We start from the raw sequence: 20,983 nt of genomic DNA on the forward strand, positions 1-20,983 counted from the left end.
GGCATGGCTCAATGGTTGAGCAGCTACCTATGAACCAGGAGGTCGCAGTTCAATTCCTGGTCGGTTGGGGCACATGCTGGGGTTGTGGGCTCCATCCCCAGTGGAGGGCAGCGGATCAGTGATTCTCTCTCATCATTGATGTTTCGCTCTCTTCCTCTCTGAAATCAATAAAAATATATTTTTAAGTGAGCATAATTCTTTGCTACCTAAAGAGGCCTGTTATGGAAATTAATGAGTCTATAAAATGTTTTGATGTCTCTAGAAGCCCTTCCTAACGTACACACTAAGACCTTGTCTTCTAACTGCTCTCTCTGAAGCCGTGCCCGGCTTTTGTACTAGACCTGTTACACCTTCTACCGCTACCCGTTCACGTTAGGGCTTATAAAATTAATTAATACAATGCTCACTATTTTAAGTGGGAGCCTGCCTCCAGAAAAGGTTTCCACTCCCCTAATGGTAACGTTAAGGTGTTAAATACCGTGAAGTAGGTTCGTACCCAGGGAGGCCCACGGGAACCTGTCCTGGGGAACCCGTGCGCACTCTCCTGACTGCTCACCGCGGGGACCTGCTTGGGGGTCCCCGAGCCCGAGCGCTCTGGAGGCCCCAGCGGGGCTCGATTACTTTCGCCTGGGCGAGCCGCAGCCCTGCCGCTCCAGCGGGAACCCCACGGTGGGGAGGTGGGGCGACGACAACAAAAAGAAGTAAAGTAGGAGGAGACACTGCGGGGGGGCGGGGGGGAGGGGGAGAGGGGAGGCGGCGAGCTCGGCGGAGGGGGCGGGGACCTCCCCCCGGGACCCCGCGCCCCGTCCGCGAGCCGCCTGCGGGGCCGGGGAGCGGGCTCCGCCGTTCGGGCCGCGCCCCCATCCCGCCGCCCGGGCCCCGCCGCCGGCGCTTCCCCGCCCCCCGCGCCGCTCGCGCTCGGTGCCGCCCCCTCGCCCAGCGCCGCCCGCGCGCAGCGTCTCGCGCCGGCCCGGCCCGCCCGCCGGGAAACAGCCGCGAGAGCAGCGGCCGCAGCGGCTGCCTCCGCGCCCTCCCGCCCGCGCTCCGGCTCGCCTCGCCTCGCCTCGCCCGGTCCCTCGCCCCGGCCCGCCCGCGCTCCGCCAACGTTCTCTCGGCCTCCCGGGCCCGCCGCCCACCCGGCTCCGACCCCCAACCGTCGCGCTCTCCCCGGGCGCGCGGCCCGCCGCCTGCTTCCGGGGCGGGCGGACAGGGCGCCTGGTGCCGGCGGCCGCAGCGACAGCGCCCCCGGGAAGCGGAGGAGGAAGGAGAGAAGAGGTGGAGGCGGCCGCGGGCTGAGTCGCGGCCGGGATGTCCGGGCAGCCGCCGCCGCCGCCGCCGCAGCAACAGCAGCAGCTGCCGCCGCCACCGCCGGCGGCCGTGGCCCCGGTCTCCGGAGTGGTCCTGCCCGCGCCCCCGGCCGTCAGCGCCGGCTCCTCGCCCGCCGGCTCGCCCGGTGGCGGCGCGGGTGGCGGCGGCGGCTTGGGGGCCGCGGCGGCCGCCCTGCTCCTGCACCCGCCGCCGCCGCCGCCGCCGCCGCCCCCGGCCACCGCGGCCCCGCCGCCCCCGCCGCCCCCGCCGCCCGCCTCGGCCGCCGCCGCCGCCAGCGCGCCGCCGGGTCTCGCTGCGGGCCCGGGCCCGGCCGGAGGCGCCCCAGCCCCGGGCCCGGCCCTGGCGGGCAGCAGCGCCGCGGCGCCCTTCCCGCACGGGGACTCGGCCCTGAACGAGCAGGAGAAGGAGCTGCAGCGGCGGCTGAAGCGCCTCTACCCGGCCGTGGACGAGCAGGAGACGCCGCTGCCGCGGTCCTGGAGCCCCAAGGACAAGTTCAGCTACATCGGCCTGTCGCAGAACAACCTGCGGGTGCACTACAAAGGTAGGCGTGCGCCCTGCGGCGGGGCCGACCGGAGGGTCCCGCCGCCGCCTCTCGGCCCGCCCCCGCCCGCCCGCCTCCCTCCCGGGTCCGGGCGCCCTCGGCGGGGGACTCGCCGCCGCGCTGCTGCTCCGAGGGCGGGATGGGGCCGTGGTGAAAGGTGCGAGGGCCCGGGGCCGGGGCCGGGAAGGTGAGCAACCTGCTCCTCGGCGTCGTGGAGCGGTCATCCGAGGCTCGGCGTGGGACGCCTCGAGGGAAGCCAGCATGACCGGACACAAGTCGCTTTCCGATCCCCCTGGAAGATAAATCTTAGGGCTCGGGTGGAGGAATCCAGGGGCTCGGAGTTGGGTTACATTGTTCTCCAGGTGGCGTGGGTCAGGCGTTCTCTTCTTACCCGGGGGGGAGACGGGCGCGACGCCGAGGTGTAATTTCTAAGGGAGTGCAGGGGTGCAGAGGGGGAGGAGTGATCCGGGAGGATCTTGTCCAAAATTAGGCCAGAGATGAGGGGGGGGCACACGGAAAAGGGGCTCAAGTTTGCCATCGGTGTGTCTTACTGAGGGCAACTGGGGAGGGTGAGAGAGGTGAAATCTCAGGAGTCCGCGTTTTCTTCCGGGAGCAGAAATCCACCACTGCTGATTGGAAATGCCGGATATTTACGTGTTGTCATTAGGTGAAGTCTGGTTGAAAACAAGGGTTTTTAAAAATGTTATTTGGTATTTTAAAGAAAATTGGCTTGGGTTTTACACCTGCAGTTTTTTGTTGTTGTTGTTTTAAAAGCCTTAGGCTTGTGCTTCTCTCCCTCTTCCCTCATCTGGGTCTGCTATATTAAAACAAAGCTTCATGCAGATCACTTTTATATAACGTAAGTTGCCATGGGAATTTTAAAAATGTAGCACAAATTAATAGCATGCATCAAGTTTACTTGTGTGTGTGGTGGGATGGGGTGGGGTGGCGATGAGGAACAATCCAGTATATTTGTCTGGAAACAAATCCAGTATTTTTAGGCCCCAAACCCGAATCTGGAGCTTTTACATTCAAAGCAGCCTCATTTTGATTGGCTACAAAGGGAGGGTTTTAATCAGGTCCTAGTGACATGGATAGAGAGGGAATAAACAATTGTGGTGGCTAAATAAAGTATACAGAACTGAAATTTAAGAAGAACCTTGACAAATAAGTTACTATTTAATCATAAAGGAGAATGGAGACAAATCTACCAAATGATTTGGCTGCATAGAACCACGTACAAAAATGGGCCTTGTTGAATATTTCTTCTTTTTATTCATAGACCCAGAGAAAAGCTTCCCATATGCTTCTTAATTTAAATGGCTGAAAATTTCAGAATATTGGACTTTTGTTTTTTCTTGAGTCTGGACATTTTGTTAATACCCTGTCAAGGCTATTGTTTAATTTTGTGTTTTAATTTGTGTGGACAGTGCTATGTTATGAGGTGTTTACTTCTGATCTGGCCTCTAGAAAGCTTTTTGTTAGACTTGACAAACTTTTAAAATGTATGGTTGATGGTTAATAATTAACTTACAAAAATCAGAAGCAGAAGATATGGAAGATTATTGAACAAAGAGTTCTAGCTTTCCTGAGTTCTGCAATCATTTGTGATTTTAGGCATGTTACAAAACAGGGCATCAGTTTCTTTCTCTGCCTGAGGAGGGAGTTGAGCTGATGGCTGGGAAGGAAATTTCCAGCTCTGAATTTCCATGATATCTAAGATTCATGATTTCAGTTTATTTAGCACTGTAACATGGTTTGATTAGTTTTACTAACTCTTTTTACATAAAATTGATGTTTTAGGTCAGAGAAAAGTACATGCTTGTGTGAAATTGGTTGGCGTTTGGAATATTTATGACACTGCTGTCTCAATTATTTTTCCTGTTGGCCTCTGTATTACTTTCTGTTGTGTAATACTAAGATTCACTTTCTGGAAACTTCACTCTTTTATAATCATAAACCATTATTTCCGGAAGAACAGATTTTGTTGTTTGTCATCCTTTTGCTCTCTTGTCCCTTTCTTCTATCTCCCCTTTGTCTCTCCCTTCCCCCTTGATGCAAACACAGTCTCTTTTTTCCCCCTTCTACTGCCTCTTCCTCTTGTCTTGTTATTTTAATGTGTTGGGTGTTTTTCTTCCTGTTGTTTTTCTGTGTGCCTTCTGAGTGGATCACACCAAAAGTACTAGGCAACTCTGTCCCAGTAATAAGGGAAGGGAGAAAAGGGGAAGTGTAATAAGGTAGTGGGTAAGTAAAACTTTGAAGTCCCCAAATAAGCAGAGTTAATTTTATTTAACCTATTATTATGCTGCATTGTTTTTACCTAAGCATTTTGAGACACAATTAATAACTACTGTTCACAAAATATTTTTGCATATTACAGAATTTTAAAGGATTGATAATTATTTTCCAGAATGAGAATTATCCTTACCTTTTAAAAAATATATATATTTTTATTGATTTCAGAGAAGAAGGGAGAGGGCGAGAGAGATGGAAACATCAATGATGAGAGAGAACCATTAATCATCTGCCCTCCCCCCGCATGCCCTCTACTGGGGATCGTGCCTGCAATTCAGGCATGTGCCCTTGACCGGAATCGATCCTGGGACCCTTTAGTCTGCAGGCTGACGCTCTGTCCACTGAGTGAAAACAGATAGGGCTGTCCTTACCTTTGAAATAGAAATATCTTGGTTTTTTTTGCTCTGACCACGTTCTGTTTTTAAGAGTTTATTCTTCTAAGTTGGAATTACTGTTTTTGGTCGCAGTGTGTGGTTCCTTGAATGATCTGAAGGGATTAATATTAAACAATGCCAGCCAAATAGACAAAGTTGTTTGGATTGCAGAGAAATAGGGTGTGTATTCTGTATGTTAAAAATTAAAAAAAAACACACACAACAAAACCTTTTGCTTAGCAGTCTCACACCAACTGTTGAAATACTCAGGCATGTTTCTTTCCTTTTTACAGTTGTCAGCTTTGAATAAATACAAATATGACAAGTTTAGACTTAAATTATTATGATAACTTTATTCCAACTTAAAGCATTTTCATGAATTTGACAATGGATTTGATTACCAGAAATGTTTTCAGTTACAGATTTCATTTTTATATGTGTGAAGTTATCACTCTTGGGATATTTTATAAAGCATTTTGATAGAAGTAGATTTGGACAAGGTGGTGGAATTCTCATTTTAGATCTGAGAAAGTGGGAGCACTTAGAGGTTAGATTTTGCCAGTCACAGTTAAGCCAGGATTGAAAACTAATTTTCACAGATTCTAAATGTAGCTCTTTCCACTATACCGAATTGCCTATTTCAATTTGTATGAGATTTTTTAAGTATCTCAAGTAGATAAAATTCATTGATCACATTTAGAACTTTTTGAAGAATAGTTGACATTAAAACTATTTCTGGAGAAAAGTGTTTCCTGGATCACACTAATGCCATAGAAAAGTCCAGACACCTTGATTAGGCTAATTTAGGGCAGCTTAGAAGATAAGTGTAAATTGGGAATGGTAGGAAGCAATGAAATAGTGGATTGCATTTTTATTTTAAAGCATTATTAACAGTATCTAACCAAATAGGTTGAGCTTTTGGTATGCCTAATTCCCCTCCCCCTCAATATCAACTGCCATTAGACCTAAGTTTAATTGCTTATCTGATTTCTTTCACTTCTTAAGGTTGAACAAATATCTCAATAAATAGTTGCTTGCCTGCCAATACAAATGTCCTATAAGAATTATGGGGGTGATATAAAATTGCTCCTCAAAAGTCAAGGAATTTAAAAACCAAACTGAGCATTTCCCAGGGGTCCCTTTGCCAGATTTTTGGGAAATATAGCTTTAAAAATACCTGTTGACAATTGAAAGAATCAAGTGAGTTTAATAATAATATTTGCAGTAAAATAGACAATAGTAATGATAATTCATTGAGCAGTTGCTGTTTAGCAGATACCTTGCTAGACAATCTATAATAATTAAAGGGTAATAGGCTAATTAGACTGGATGTCATTCTGGACGTCCTTCCTGATGAAGCTGGGGCCCGGGGGAAGCCAACCCTGGTCCCGGGTGCCTGCGGGCGGTCCGGGTGAAGCCAGCCAGGGTCCCAGGTGTCTGGGTGGCCCAGGGGAAGCCAGCCCGGGTCCCAGGTGCCTGTGGGAGGCGGGAGGAGGGAAGCCTGGGTCCAGGTGCTGGAGGGAAGCTGGTGCCGGCAGCCGGAGGAAGGAAGGCCTACTCTTGCACGAATTTTCGTGCATCAGGCCTTTAGTCCATATATATAAAACCCTACGCAACCGGTTGACTGCTTGACCGGTTGCTATGCCGCGCACTGACCACCAGGGGGCAGAGGCTCAATACAGGAGCTGCCCCCTGGTGGTCAGTGCACTCCCACAGTGGGAGCGCCGCTCAGCTGACCAATGGGTGCCAGATGCTGGGCTCACGGCTGGCAAGTGCAGCTGCGCTGGAGCGAGCCTCTCCTGCCTTCATGGCAGCGCTACCAAGCGGCGGCAGAGGCAGGCTCCGTGGGGCTGGGATAAGCGGGTGCAGCGCCTGACCCCGGCTTGGGCTTCTCCCCGGCCACCTGCCACTTTGCACACTACTACATCCCTTGGGGGATGTTGGATGTTGGACTGCCAGTTTTGGCCTGATCTGTGGGGATCGGGCTCATACCTGCAGTTTGACATCCCCCAAGGGGTTCTGGATTGCGAGAGGGCGCAGGCCAGGCTGAGGGACCCCACTGGTGCACAAATCTATGCACCGGGCCTCTAGTTTGTGTATATGCCTTGATCTCTATTTACTTATTCTTTCATTTATTCAGCAACCTTTTAGTGAATGTTTGTTTACATTGTGCAAGGTTCTGGGCACTCAAAGGTGCATGCAAATCCTGTCTTTTTATTCAAAAAGTTCCAAGTACATGATGTAGTAAAGGAAGTGTTATAAAGAGCACACTTTGGAGGGCAGGAGAAGCTCTACTCAGGCTGACATTGGAAGGGATGAAGTTGGTGTCAGGGACAGCTTTTAGAGGAGATGAGGCTAGTGGTCAGTCTTAAAAGATAAGTAGTCTGTAGGGGAAGAGGAGGGGCTAGGTATTACAACTAAAAAGGCAGAGAGAATTCTTGTATATGTTTGGAACTACAAGCAGTTTTGGGTGATTGAAATTTAAGTGTGCAACAAGGAGCAGCTGGAAAAAGATTGTGAGAGGCCTTATAGAATATTTTATTGAGCTTAGATCTTATTCTGTAGGAGGTGAATCATCAAAGGATTTTAAATAGGAAGTGGCCGGTTCATATTTTCATTTTTGTCAGGTTATACAATAATTGGAAGATAGATTCAACAATATTGGATATAACAAACCCATTTAGGAGACCATTGCAGCAGACCACATAAGAAATAAGTATCTGAACTTGATCAGTGGTAGGGGTGGAGAAGAGCAAACATAGTTGTAATGTTTTAAAGTAACACTGACAGGATATGATGGGATGATGGAGAGAGAAAGTTGATGGCTGGGTTTCTGACTCTTAGGTTCTTGCAAGGAACCATGAATCAAATAATGATTGTAAGAAGTATCTTCTATAATAATAAAAGGGTGGGTGGGGGGGGGCAATGGTAAGATATGTACACATATAATACCTCAATAAAAAAAATGTCAAAAAAAAAAAAAAGCAGAGGGCAGTAAAGAATGGGGGCTGGGGACAGGGGAGAGGAAAGAATGTGGAGCAGTCATGATGAAGAGGTGCTTGAGAATGAGGCTCAGAAGCCTGACAGGGAGGTTTGTTCTGTTTGCCCTGCGGCTGTCCCTTGGAAGGGCAGAGAACGTGGCTGTGAGGGCTCCCTGAGCGCTGAGTCCAGTTCTGTAGCCAACTGGAATTGGCCTCAGTTTCCTGGTCTGTAAAATGGACTAAGCGTGTCCCAGTGCCTTCACTGAGCTTTTTTTTTTTTTATATATTTTATTGATTTTTTACAGAGAGCAAGGGAGAGGGATAGAGAGCCAGAAACATCGATGAGAGAGAAACATCGACCAGCTGCCCCCTGCACATCCCCCACTGGGGATGTGCCCGCAACCAATGCACATGCCCCTGACCGGAATCGAACCCGGGACCCTTCAGTCCGCAGACCGACGCTCTATCCACTGAGCCAAACCGGTTTCGGCCTTCACTGAGCTTTGATGGCCAATTGAAATACTATAAGAAAATGAGGGAAGAAGTGAAAAAGAAAAGGAAGGGCGAGCTGCACAAAAGAAAGATTGGAAGGAACCTGTAAACTTAAATAGGAAATATAGTCAATAGTGTTGTAATGACAGTATGATGCCAGGTGGTTACTGGAAATTTCGGAGAACACTTTGTAAAGTATATGATTGTCTAACCACTATTCTGTAACTAATATAAAACCTGAAACTAATACAAAATAATATTGAATGTAAAGAAATGAAAATAGGAGTGAAATTTTTATAAATTTCAAAACTTAAATAAAGGCTGTAACGAGGAAAAAAAATAATAAAAGGGTAATATGCTAATTAGACCGGACATCATTCCGGACGTCCTTCCTGACAAAGCTGGGGCTGGAGGGAAGCCAGCCGGTTTGGCTCAGTGGATAGAGCATCGGCCTGTGGACTCAAGGGTCCCAGGTTCAATTCTGGTTAAGGCAGTGGTTCTCAACCTTTCTAATGCCGCGACCCTTTAATACAGTTCCTCATGTTGTGGTGACCCCCAACCATAAAATTATTTTCGTTGCTACTTCATAACTAATTTTGCTACTGTTAATGAATCGTAATGTAAATATCTGTGTTTTCCGATGGTCTTAGGCTCTACAGCAGTGGTTCTCAACCTGTCCCACAGGTTGAGAACCGATAGCAGGGTCGCCGACTTCATGGAAACCAGAAAAAGCCAAAGAAGCAAGCCTTGCACAAAGAACAGGTCTTCTGGGGTTAAGGTGGCTCCAGTAACCACAGCAGCTGGAGTTCATGGTTTTTTACTTTATTCTCCTGCTAAGGTGACTGAGCTGCAGTCACTAGTTCTGGTTTTCTTACTTCTCTTTTTTTCTCTTGACTTATTCTTTCCTTCCTATTTCAAATTCCTGAGAGACTTACCAAGTTGGCCTTGCTAATTGTCATCATTCTTAATTGGGCAGAGCTTTTCCTTATATGCAAGTGGTGTGAATTGGTGACTTTCATGTCAGGTGCTGACCTGTGTTGATTCAGCTGTAGGGGTGTGAGGGTAGTAATGATATATAAAACATCCTCCTGGCACAAGGATGGTCTGCACCAGCGGTCCTCAAACTGCGGCCCGCGGGACACATGCGGCCCGCCGAGGACAGTTATCCGGCCCGCCGGGTGTTTTTGCCGCTGCTGCCTGTCCTGCTTAGCAGCCGACTTAGGAGTGTGCATAGGAATTTGTTCATAGTTGTTTTTTTTTAAACTATAGTCCGGCCCTCCAACGGCCTGAGGGACAGTGAACTGGCCCCCTGTTTAAAAAGTGTGAGGACCCCTGGTCTGGACTCTACTTCTTTCAGTAGGGAAGTGTGTGAGGCAGATTGGCAGGGACTATTATTGCCTGGAGCTTGGGAGAGATCTAGGTCATGACTGATTTGGGAGTCACCTCTTGGTAGTTGGAACTCTGGGAGTGTATGAGAGATTAAGTGAAGTGAGAAGAGCAGCAGGCCAAAGATGGAACCCTGAGCAACACGAACATGAAAAGACTGGATGGATCCCAAGAAGGAATAGTTAAGAGAGACCTGGAAAGAGGAGTGTGGTGTCACAGAAGCTGAGCAAAGGAGTATCAGAAATGAAGTGCTCTTTAGTGTCAAATGCAACAGATAGGTTTAGTGAAATAGGCACAGAAAATTTTCCACTGAATTTGGAAATTAGATCATTGTGATCTCAGGGAGAACAGTTTGAATTGAGTGATGGGGGCAAAAATCAGAATAAACAGAAGGGACCAAGCAGAGAGAAAGTGAATATAGATTACTCTTGAGAAATATAGATGAGGAAAGGGGTTAGGGAGTGCCTGAAGGAGGATTGAGGTTAAATCAGGTTTTTGTTTTTGTTTTAATGACTGGCTAATAGTGGAGTTACATTGTACCTGGCAATTAGCTTCTAATGTCAGCATGTAAAATGAAAAACCACATAATCCAAAATTATCCCTAAAATCCCCTTTAGAAAGTACTGTTAGAGACTACTGTATCATTTCTAAGTAAGTTGCGTTTTAGTTTGTCTGTGTAGATAAAACTGAAGTGACATAAGTTAGATAAGAGTAAGATGTCCGTCCAAGGTATGGCATCCCAATAAATGTATACAAAATTTAACACATTTTAACAAATAATTAGTAACTGTACCTGTTTTTATTACATTAAAACTTTTTTTAAAAGTTCATTATGCTCACCACCAACCTTCAGTGCATTATTGACAGTGATTTATACCACAGGAGCATATACAGGGTGGGGCAAAAGTAGGTTTATAGTAGTGAGTATGCAAAACAGAGTTTATTCTTTTTTTAAAAAATATATATTTTTATTGATTTTTTACAGAGAGGGATAGAGAGTTAGAAACATCGATGATAGAGAAACATCAATCAGCTGCCTCTTGCACACCCCCTACTGGGGATGTGCCCGCAACCAAGGTACATGCCCTTGACCGGAATCGAACCTGGGACCTTTCAGTCCGCAGGTCGACGCTCTATCCACTGAGCCAAACCGGTTTCGGTGAGTTTATTCTTGTATTATTATTTATTAGTTAACGTATTAGAAAACTCCTGTAAACCTACTTTTGCCCCACCCTGCATTTTATGAAAAGTGTATACATTTTTTGAGACTGTGTCCTTATAGATTGAGAAGGAAAGTAAAGAGAGAAAGGATAAAAATATAACTTGGAAGGCTGTAGGCAAGAGCCTAGAGGGAGGAAAGTAGTTCAGGAGCACAGGATGGTTAGTCTTGAAGAGGAGTGCATGCTATTCACTCTGATAATAGTGGAAGAGGTGAAGAATGTTATGGATACAGACCAATTTGTAATAGGAAAGTAGAGGATAGAACCCATGACCATATATCATGGTGAAGTCCCTTTTAAGTCCTGTTTTATGATAAAAGTAGGCAAGGTAGTGTGCTCACTGAGTTCGAGTAGAGGGCTTAAAGTGAAAGGTGAAAATGTGGGCTAGACACGGAAGGGAATGGTGAACAAACTAAAGATTTCTGAGTGTATTGTTGATAGCAGTGGGAGAGCCCAGCTGATTTCCTAAGAGTGGGTCTTTGCAAGATTATTGGACTTTATTCAGCAGAGGCCAAATGCTCAGTGCAGGAGTTAGGGAAGGGAGATTATAGTATTGATCTAAGGCTGTGGGTTTTTTTTGCTGGTTGGGTGTGATGGAAGGATAGGCATCTGAGGAAAATCAAGGCTATTTGGGAGCTTTTAAGTGATTACCATGTAAGCCCATCCTGGGGGAGGAAAAATGAAGATAAAAACAAACCAAGAAAGGGTCCAGGGAATTGGAATTCCTTTGATGTTGGAAAGTATAGAAGTGAAGTCTTTAGAAATGGAAGATGATAGGATGGTGTGTCCTAGGGGAAAGTATAGGCATTTCTGCTGTAATGCCAAAAATGTGTTACTGGAGAAAACCCCATGTTTTCCACAAAATTGCACTCTAAAAGTAGCAGGGCTTATGGGAAAAAGAGGGCTGTGCAGATCACTTAAAACCTGTGGAACTTTGTAACCAGAGACTACAAAAATAATAGTCCTAATAAAATACAAGCCCAGTTAAATTTCCACTGGCATTTGTGCCCAATATCACACTGGCTGCTGATCCTTCATATCCTTAAGCCTCAGGGTTTGGGCTTCCTTCTTAGAGATGTGAGCACTTAACAGCTCTAATCAAAAATAAAAATCTGATTCGGAATTTAGTTTTTTTCATCCCTTTTTTTTAAAACAGGAAATACATACCTTTAGCTATTAGAATGGCTAAAATCCAAAGAAGACCTGACAGTGCTAATTGTTGGTGAGGATGCAGAGCAACAGGAACTCTCAGACATTGCTGGTGGGAATGCAAAGTGATATTACCACTTTGGAAGATGGTTTGGCAGTTTCTAACAAAGCTAAACATAGTTTTACCATATGATCCATCAGTTCAGCTCCTTGCTATTTACCCAACTGATTTGAAAACTTATGCCCACACAAACACCTGCACATGAATGTTCATAGAAGGTTTTCTCATAATTGCCCAAAACAAGCAACAAAGATGCTTTTCTGTAGGTGAATGGATAAACTGTGGTATATCCATACAATAAAATATTATCTATACTAATAAAAGGGTAGTATGCAAATTGGTTGGGATGCCCTCACACACGACTGAACAGCAGGCTGCGTGGGGCGACCAGGTTGGTGGTGAGGGGCGGGGGGAGGGTGGGAGTGCGGGGCGACCAAACGACTGAACAGCAGGCTGCGTGGGGCGACCAGGCCGGCAGGGTGGGCAGTGAGGGGTGACCAGGCTGGCAGGGGGGGGCAGTTGGGGGCAACCAGGTAGGCGGTGGGGGGGAGTTGGGGGCGGCCAGGCCGACAGCAGGGGGCAGTTAGAGGGGATCAGGCCAGCAGGCAGAGGCGGTTAGGGGTGATCAAGCTGGCAGGGGGGCAGTTAGGGGTGACTAGGCAGGGAGGCAGAGGCCATTATGGGTGATCAGGCAGGCAGGCAGGTGAACAGTTAGGAGCCAGTGGTCCCGGATTGTGAGAGGGATGTCCGACTGCCGGTTTAGACCCGATCCCCCAGGATCGGGTCTAAACCGGCAGTCGGACATCCCCCGAGGGGTCCTGGATTGGAGAGGTTGCATGCTGGGCTGAGGGGACCCCACCCCCTGTGAACGAATTTTGTGCACTGGGCCTCTAGTTCAGTGATAAAAAGAAATGAGCCACCCATCCATGCAAAGACACATGGATCTTAAGTGCATATTGCTGACTGAAAGAAGCCGGACTGAAAAGATTACATACTGTGTGATTTTAATTATATGACATTCTGGAAAAGACAAAACCATAGACGTAGTAAAAAGATGACTAGTTGATAGGGGCTTTGAAGGAAGAAAGAGAGGGTGGGAATAGCAAAGTACAGGGGATTTTTTAGATCAGTTAAAGTATTCTGTGTGATAGGTAATTGTGGATACCTGACACTGTATTTATTTATCAAACCCATAGAATTTTACAGCATGAAAAATGAACCTTAATGGATGCAAATTAAAAAATCATTTAGAAGAAGGGGGGAAATCCCAGGTTAGAATGCAGAATGTGATCACATAATCTTTTACAAACGTATGAAACAGCCTGGAGAAGGGGAGGGGAAAGGTACTGACCTAAATAACTTTGGAAATCAGTGGAGTCTGTAAAACTAAAGGTAAAAGAAACTAGGTGAGCCCTAGCTGGTTTGGCTCAGTGGATAGAGCATTGGCCTGCGGAATAAAGGGTCCCAGGTTCGATTCCAGGTCAAGGGCACATGCCCGGGTTGTGGGCACGATCTCCAGTAGGGGATGTGCAGAAGGCAGCCGATCAGTGATTCATTTTCATCATTGATGTTTCTCTCTCTCTCCTCCCGCTTCCTCTCTGAAATCAATAAAAATACATTAAAAAAACCCCAAAAAACTAGGTGAGCACTGAACTCTTGATAAAGTCATATTCCTCGGGGATATGAGTTAACAATTCTGTTACTGCTATATACTTATACTAGAATTGAACAAGTAAATCAATGGATGGCAGATGATGGGAGCTAGGTTTCTTACCATTGGAGTTGAATTTTATGGATAAAAAGCAGAGGGGAGAGGAGTGATCCATGTGATGATTAGAGTTGGAGATATCACCATGAACTCATGTTTAGTTTAATATTGACATAAATGATAACATGGAAATACAGATATGTATATATGCAGGGGTTTAGTATACAAACACATATTTTCTTGCTCTTGTCAACAAAGGCACCTGAAAGTAATAATCCCATATAATAAAAGCCTAATATGCTAAGTGACCGACCGTTCGACCAGTCTCTATGATGCGCACTGACCACGAGGGGGCAGATGCTCCGACCAGTAGGTTAGCTTGCTGCTGGGGTCCAGCTGATCGGGACTGGGCAAGATGGGCCTAACATGCCCTGGAGCCCTCCCACACGGTCCCTCCCCAGCCTCTAAAATATTTCTTCTAGTTAATTTCCTTTCTGTGTGCACAAATCAGTCCACCGGGCCTTTAGTACTTCCATAACAACTAGCACACTAATACCTAGAGCTGGGTTCTAATGCCATTTGCCAGGGCTCCTTGGAGAACCCTCTTCTAGGAGTGGGGCAGGAACTATATTAGCATCTTGTGGTGCCAGAGAGTAACAAACAAGTAAGGACACATCATGGAAGTATGTCAGAGTGCCAGAGGAGCCAACTGAAAAACACTCCCAATAGCCTAAGGGGGAACAGTTTGAGCAACAAAATAAAGTAGTATTAAATTATAACCCAAAGCATAAAGTAAATATGCCTGAGATGTTTGAGTCCATACAGATATAACCAAAGAGGAAATATCGTAGCACCTTTTGATCTGCACTGCACTTGGATTTTCCCCAGATGGTTTCATATAGTGGCAAGTGTAAGTAGTTCCTGAAGCCACTAAGCATTGGACATTATAGGAATGCACTTCTGTAGGAATCCTAGTCTTCATTGACCTAGGGCAGTGGTTGGCAAACTCATTAGTCAACAGAGCCAAATCAACAGTACAACGATTGAAATTTCTTTTGAGAGCCGAAAACCGACTTCTGCGCATGGGCCACGAAGTTTCAACCGCACTGTACGTGCGCGCCCGCACATGGTATTTTGTGGAAGAGCCACACTCAAGGGGCCAAAGAGACGCATGTGTCTTGTGAGCCGTGGTTTGTCGACCACTGACCTAGGGCCTTTTGTACATGCTAAACTTTTCTCTTTCATTCATTTATGTACTGGGGAAAGCTGTGTTATGAACTAGATGACTTTTTCTTATGCTGACATCATTCCCACATTTATCAAGTGCATATCAGCTAATTTGTATTCAAGAAACGTGTTTTGTAGCAGAACAGACTTTATGAAAATTTAATATTTCGGAGTTGGAATTATTTGAGGAGATCATTGTGGCTCCAGGAGGGATGATTGAAGTTAGGGTGGATGTCAGTAGGAATTAAAATGCAAAAAATGTTCAGGAATTAAAATTCAAAAATGTAAAATAATTGCATATAACTGTTAAGTATGTTAATGTATGGGAAAGATATGTGTTACTATGAGGGGCATATAAAAAGGAAATTAGAACAAGTCAGAGAGGTTAGAGAAAGAGTAATTGAGGAAGTACAGCTTGAGCTAAGATCTGAAGGAAGAATAGGACCTACCCAGGCTGAGAAGGAAGGGGAGAGCTGTCCAGTTAGAGGGAATTGCTTGTGGCAAAGACTGGCCTGGTGAATGTAGCTGGAGCAGAAAGGAGATAGAAAATGCAGGGGGAAGGGGAGCTCGAACAAGGCTTTCTGGAAGTTTATCTTTTTCCTAGGTTTAACAGGAGGCTTTTAAGAAGGAATTTTAATTGTATTGAGGGATAGTGGTACAAGGAAGGCAAATTTATATTTTCAGAAAGACACTTGGTAGCATGTTGGCGAATGGAGGGGGGTGGGATGGACTTTATTCAGACCCTTTCCATTTCAACGAAACTAGTCAACAGATTTAATAGAAAGAACTAACTTTACTAGCCTTAGAGTTTTGAAGCAGTAAATATATTTTCTGCTTGAACCATATAGAAAATGCTCAGTAGTGAAGACTTTGTGTTTTTAAAAGTTTACACTTTGGCAGTGTAAGGTTGTATTTTGGTCACCACAGAATTTTAGGTAATAAAATTCCTGCTGATGAACATTATTAGAAGTAGGCCCTTCAGTCTGATAATAGTAGTCTCACCTAAGAAATAGTATGGATCCTTTTTTTAAAAATTGAATTTAGCCTTAGCCAGTTTGGCTCAGTGGTTACAGCGTCGGCCTGTGGACTGAAGGGTCACAGGTTTGATTCCAGCCAAGGGCACATGTCCAGGTTGTGGGCTTGATCCCCAGTGTGGGGCATGCAGGAGGCAGCCAATCAATGATTCTCTCTGATCATTGATGTTTCTCTCTCTCTCTCTCTCTCTCTCCCCTTCTCCCTTCCTCTCTGAAATCAATAAAAATATATTTTTTTAAAAATTGAATCTATTGGGGTGACATTGGTTAATAAAATTACATAGGTTCAGGTGTACAATTCTACAATACATCTGTTACTATATTGTGTGTTCAGCATCCCATGTCAAGTCTCCTTCCATCACCATTTATCCTCCTTTTACCCTCTTCTGCCTGCCCCATCCTCTTTCCCTCTGCTGATCACCATGCTATTGTCTATGAGGTGGTGGTTTTTGTTGTTGTTTTTGCCTAATCCCTTCACCTTTTTCACCCAGCCTCCCAACATGAATCCTTTTAATCTTACATCTAAACTTTTCCTAAATATTTACAGAATTTTTCTATAATGTCTTAGTAGAGCATAATTAAGATTTATGATTGTGTAGTTTTTTCCAGTTATTTTTGCATAATGGAAAAAATGTAGGGGATTTTAATTCATACATGGATTTAATATGAGTCTTCTAATTTGGGACAAGGTTATATAATCTCTAAGAATTTTTTCATTTTAAAAAATGAGGTTAAATAATACCTATTTCACAGATGTTGGATGAGAAAAAGCTATAGAGAAGCACATAATGCTTTGAGAGATTGTTTACCCTAAATATTTTCTATCTCTTTTCCCAAAGAAGTAGCAAGGATAGGAGATGGGAATACATGTGAAGTGATCCCAGAATGCCTATTTGTAACTAAATCCTTCCTATGGGTTCAGAGCTGCACTGGATCAGGCTTCTTGAATTTAAATCCCAGCACAAATCCTGGTTTGGAATTCTCACACAGCAGTATAACCTTGAGCACATTTCTTTATTTTCCCTTAGTTTCCTCATCCTATATAATAAAAGGCTAATACACAAATAGACCGAATGGTGGAACGACCGGTCGCTATGACGCGCACTGACCACCAGGGGGCGGATGCTCAATGCAGGAGCTGCCCCCTGGTGGTCAGTGTGCTCCCACAGGGGGAGCGCCACTCAGCCAGAAGCAGGGCTCATGGCTGGCGAGCACAGCGGTGGTGGCGGGAGCCTCTCCTGCCTCCATGGCAGTCGGACATCCCCCAAGAGCTCCTGGACTGCGAGAGGTGTAGGCCGGGCTAAGGGACCCCCTGAGTGCATGAATGTCGTGCACCAGGCCTCTAGTTTTTAAAATAAAAATAAATAGTATCTACTTCATAAGTTTTTTTGAATGCTAAGTAAGTTAATAAATATAATGCTCTTAGAACCAGTGCCTTTCACACAGTATTAAATGTATGTGAACAGGGGCTAATTTGCATGGCAAGTGTAAATAATAAATTACCACTTATTATTATTACTAAGTATGCCTTGAGATTATCTTTTTTTAAAAATATATATATATTTTATTGATTTTTTGACAGAGAGGAAGGGAGAGTTAGAAACATCATTGAGAGAGAAACATCAATCAGCTGCCTCCTGCACACCCCCTACTGGGGATGTGCCCGCAACCAAGGTACAGTACATGCCCTTGATCGGAATCAAACCTGGGACCCTTGAGTCCGCAGGCCGACGCTCTGTCCACTGAGCCAAACCAGTTAGGGCGCCTTGAGATTATCTTATCTCTAAAAGTTTTGATCATTTCCCTTCCAAAAAAAAACAAAAACAAATTTAAAAGCTAGTTGATTTAGGACCCCAAGGTTAATTAGGGTTTTCTTTGGACTTATTTTTAACTAAATTTTTTTTAATGTATTTAATTTACCTGACCTTTTCCCAGGCAAATAAACTATTTTTAACATATTTTTACTGAAAAGATGTTTTGCTAAAACCGTAACTTACTAAATATCTATTTTTAAAAAGTCACTGGTGTCATTGTGCAGATTTGTGCTGTTACTTGTTTTTTCCTGCTTAGCTCAGGGTAAATCTATTACCTACATATGTTTTAGTCTGTATGTTGCTGCTTTATGTTCTTAGCCAAGCTTATCACCTGCCAGTGGTCATCTATTTCTGTTCATAACACAACACCATATATACTTAAGATGTCTATGGACATACGTTTTCATGGTAATAGAAAGGAGCTGTGGAGTTCAACAATTTCTTTCAGGCTATGTCAACATCGGCTAATTTACATTACAACTGTAAACTTAACTGTTTAATGGTAGGATGTACATTGGTAATTTGATGAAATGCATGGTAAGGGAAGATATGAACTCATTGGTTTGTGATGGTTATTATAGGGCTAAGATATAATTTGTGAGTTAAGTTTTTTAGTTTTAAAACAATCGTAAATTTGAGGTGGGGAATTCTGCTCCCCGTGAAGGTATTGTTATAGTATGACTGAAAGGTTAGCCCAGCTGGCGTGGCTCAGTGGTTGAGCCTGGACCTATGAACCAGGAGGTCATGGTTCGATTCCCGGTCAGGGCACATGTCTGGGTTGCAGGCTCATCCCCAGTAGGGGGCGTGCAGGAGGCAGCCGATCAGTGATTCTCTCTCATCATTGATGTTTCTATCTCTCTCTCCCTCCCTCTCCCTTTCTCTCTGAAATCAATGAAAATATATTTAAAAAAGAGATTAATGGCATAAGTTTGTATTGTGTGGAACATATCTAACTAGAACATCTGAATAATGATTTTAGAGTATTGTTTCTCATACAGTCTTTTTGGGGATTGTGGAGACTGGTCTCACTCACTCTCTTCGAGTGCTTTTTGACCAGCTATTTCAGCTTCTGTCTTTATTCATATTCTGTGGTTTTATGGGCTTATTTTGCACAAGCTAGCTTTCAAGGTTAATTGTGTCTTGGGCAAGGGACAAGGGAGGTGATTATGAGTGAAGGACAGACACCTTCTGGGATCAAAATTGAGGGATGTTTAAAGCTATTACCTAACAGATTAACTTAAGATGTTTAAAAGCTATTACCTAACAGATTTTCTAAGATGGCAGCAATGGTATGGGGTTATATTTCTTTTTTTAAAAAAAAAAAAAGAAAGAAAGAAAATACAACTAGAGATTAGATATTTCTCATGCTGTAATTGACCAAAGAAATTTATAGGTCAGCGTTTATATAGAATAAATGATATGTCACAGAACAAAATTGTAAATTCTTTAAGAATGCTCTTTTGCCAATTCAATCTAATTGTAAAATTGCATTTAAAAATATACTCGGTGATACAGATGCTCCTTTTTTTAAATTTTTTTTATTGATATCGGAGAGGAAGGGAGAGGGAGAGAGAGAGAGAAACATCAATGATAAGAGAGAATCATCGATTGGCTGCCTCCTGCATGCCCCCCACTGGGGATCAAGCCCGCAACCCAGGCATGTGCCCTTGACCAGAATCAAACCTGGGACCCTTCAGTCCACAGGCCAATGCTCTATCCACTGAGCCAAACTGACTAGGGCCAGATGCTTCTTTTTTAAAAAGCAGGCCATTTTGCAAAATAGTATTGTTTAGAAATTTTATAAATGATACGCAAATTTAGATTAATAAAATTAAGATTATATTCTCATCATGTTCTTCAAATGCAACCTTTTTTTTTCTTCTCTTAAAAATACAGTCTACCCTAAAATACTTTGTTTCCTAAAGGACTGCTAGGTTCAGTGGTTTAGATTCTGAAATTTTATTGAAACTACTACTGTGTGAAGAGTTCCATGACTAGCTTGGGCTGATTTGCATATTGGATTAATTGTGATGACCATTAAGTCTTTAATTATTTGTACTCATGGACGCAGAAATGTATATATTATTCTATAAACCATATTTGTTCCTGAATTATTTGTTAAGATTTGGATATCTCATTTGATTTTTTTTTTTCCTTTCTGTTTTTTATGCAGGTCATGGCAAAACCCCAAAAGATGCAGCATCAGTTCGTGCCACACATCCAATACCAGCAGCCTGTGGGATTTATTATTTCGAAGTAAAAATTGTCAGCAAGGGAAGAGATGGGTAAGTGTAAATTATGGTGGGAAAAATTGTTTGCTGTTCTTGGGTAATTATTTTTGTTTTAATTCATAATGTTTATATTAATCAAGTTTCTCTGGTAGGTTTGTCATTAAAATGAAGAATTGGAATCCTATCTAATAAAGAGGGAATATGCTAATTGACCCTCATGCCATCACAAAGATGGCAGCACCCACAGCCAATAAGGAGGGAATATGCTAATTGACTGCCCTGCCCTCAAAGATGGTGGTGCCCACAGACAATAAGGAGGGAATATGCTAATTGACTGCCCCGCCCTCAAAGATGGCGGCGTCCAGTCCCCTCAGCCCCACTGGGGCGGCAGGCACGTGGCATACTTCCAGAGTCCCCAGTCCCCTCAGCCCCCCAGCTGCCCAGGACCTGCCCAAGGTGCAGGCAAGCCTCGGATGGCAGCTGCCCAGCCGCCCAGGGCCGCCCCAGGCTCAGGTAACCAGGGCTGACTGAGCTTGTGCTGCCGGCAGTGGCAGCAGCAGAGGTGTGATGGGGCGTCGCCTTCCCCTGATCGCCGGGTCGCGGGTCGCCTCCTGCCCCTGAGGGCTCCTGCACTGTGAGAGAGGGCAGGCCGGGCTGAGGGACCCCCCTCCAGTGCATGAATTTTCATGCACCGGCCCTCTAGTTAAATAATAGAGATAGTGAGTAATTTTTCCAGGCCTTTTCTTACACTGTATCTTTCTGAGTTGAGAGAGCCAAGTTCAAATAGGCACGATTGTAATAATTTCTAACCCTACTGCTGCATATTTAGTAAGCCAGTTCCTTTTGTACTCAAATTATATCCTTAATCCCATAATGCTGGTGTTGTGCAGGATGATTTCCAGGGTTCTCTTTTCCTTTCACACTACATAGTCTACCTTTGCCATGATCTTGACTTTATATTTTCATGATTGCAAATACCCTGATGAATTTCAAATCTAAACTACATCTCAGGCTGTTCCCCTGAGCTCTGGACCAATATCTAACCAGATGTTAGCATTTGAATACTCCACAGGCACTTAAATTTAGCTTGTCTAAAATCTTTTTCTCAATGCTAGCTTAGTTAGTTGTTTCACTAGTGCTA

The 20,983-nt window shown here is 44.7% G+C and overlaps 1 protein-coding gene across 1 annotated transcript in view; it reads left to right on the forward strand.

The window, feature by feature from the left end:
- The first annotated feature begins 1,237 nt into the window (after positions 1–1,237).
- The window catches only part of RANBP9 (RAN binding protein 9), a 95,624-nt gene continuing 75,878 nt past the window's right edge, over positions 1,238–20,983 (forward strand). The window contains exons 1-2 of the mRNA XM_054721455.1: positions 1,238–1,870; positions 19,785–19,896. Of these exons, the coding sequence (XP_054577430.1) occupies positions 1,309–1,870; positions 19,785–19,896 (674 nt within the window). The 5' untranslated portion in view covers positions 1,238–1,308. The remainder of the gene's footprint in view (positions 1,871–19,784; positions 19,897–20,983) is intronic.

This window comes from Eptesicus fuscus, chromosome 9 (assembly GCF_027574615.1).
Source record: "Eptesicus fuscus isolate TK198812 chromosome 9, DD_ASM_mEF_20220401, whole genome shotgun sequence".
Lineage (NCBI taxonomy): Eukaryota > Metazoa > Chordata > Mammalia > Chiroptera > Vespertilionidae > Eptesicus > Eptesicus fuscus.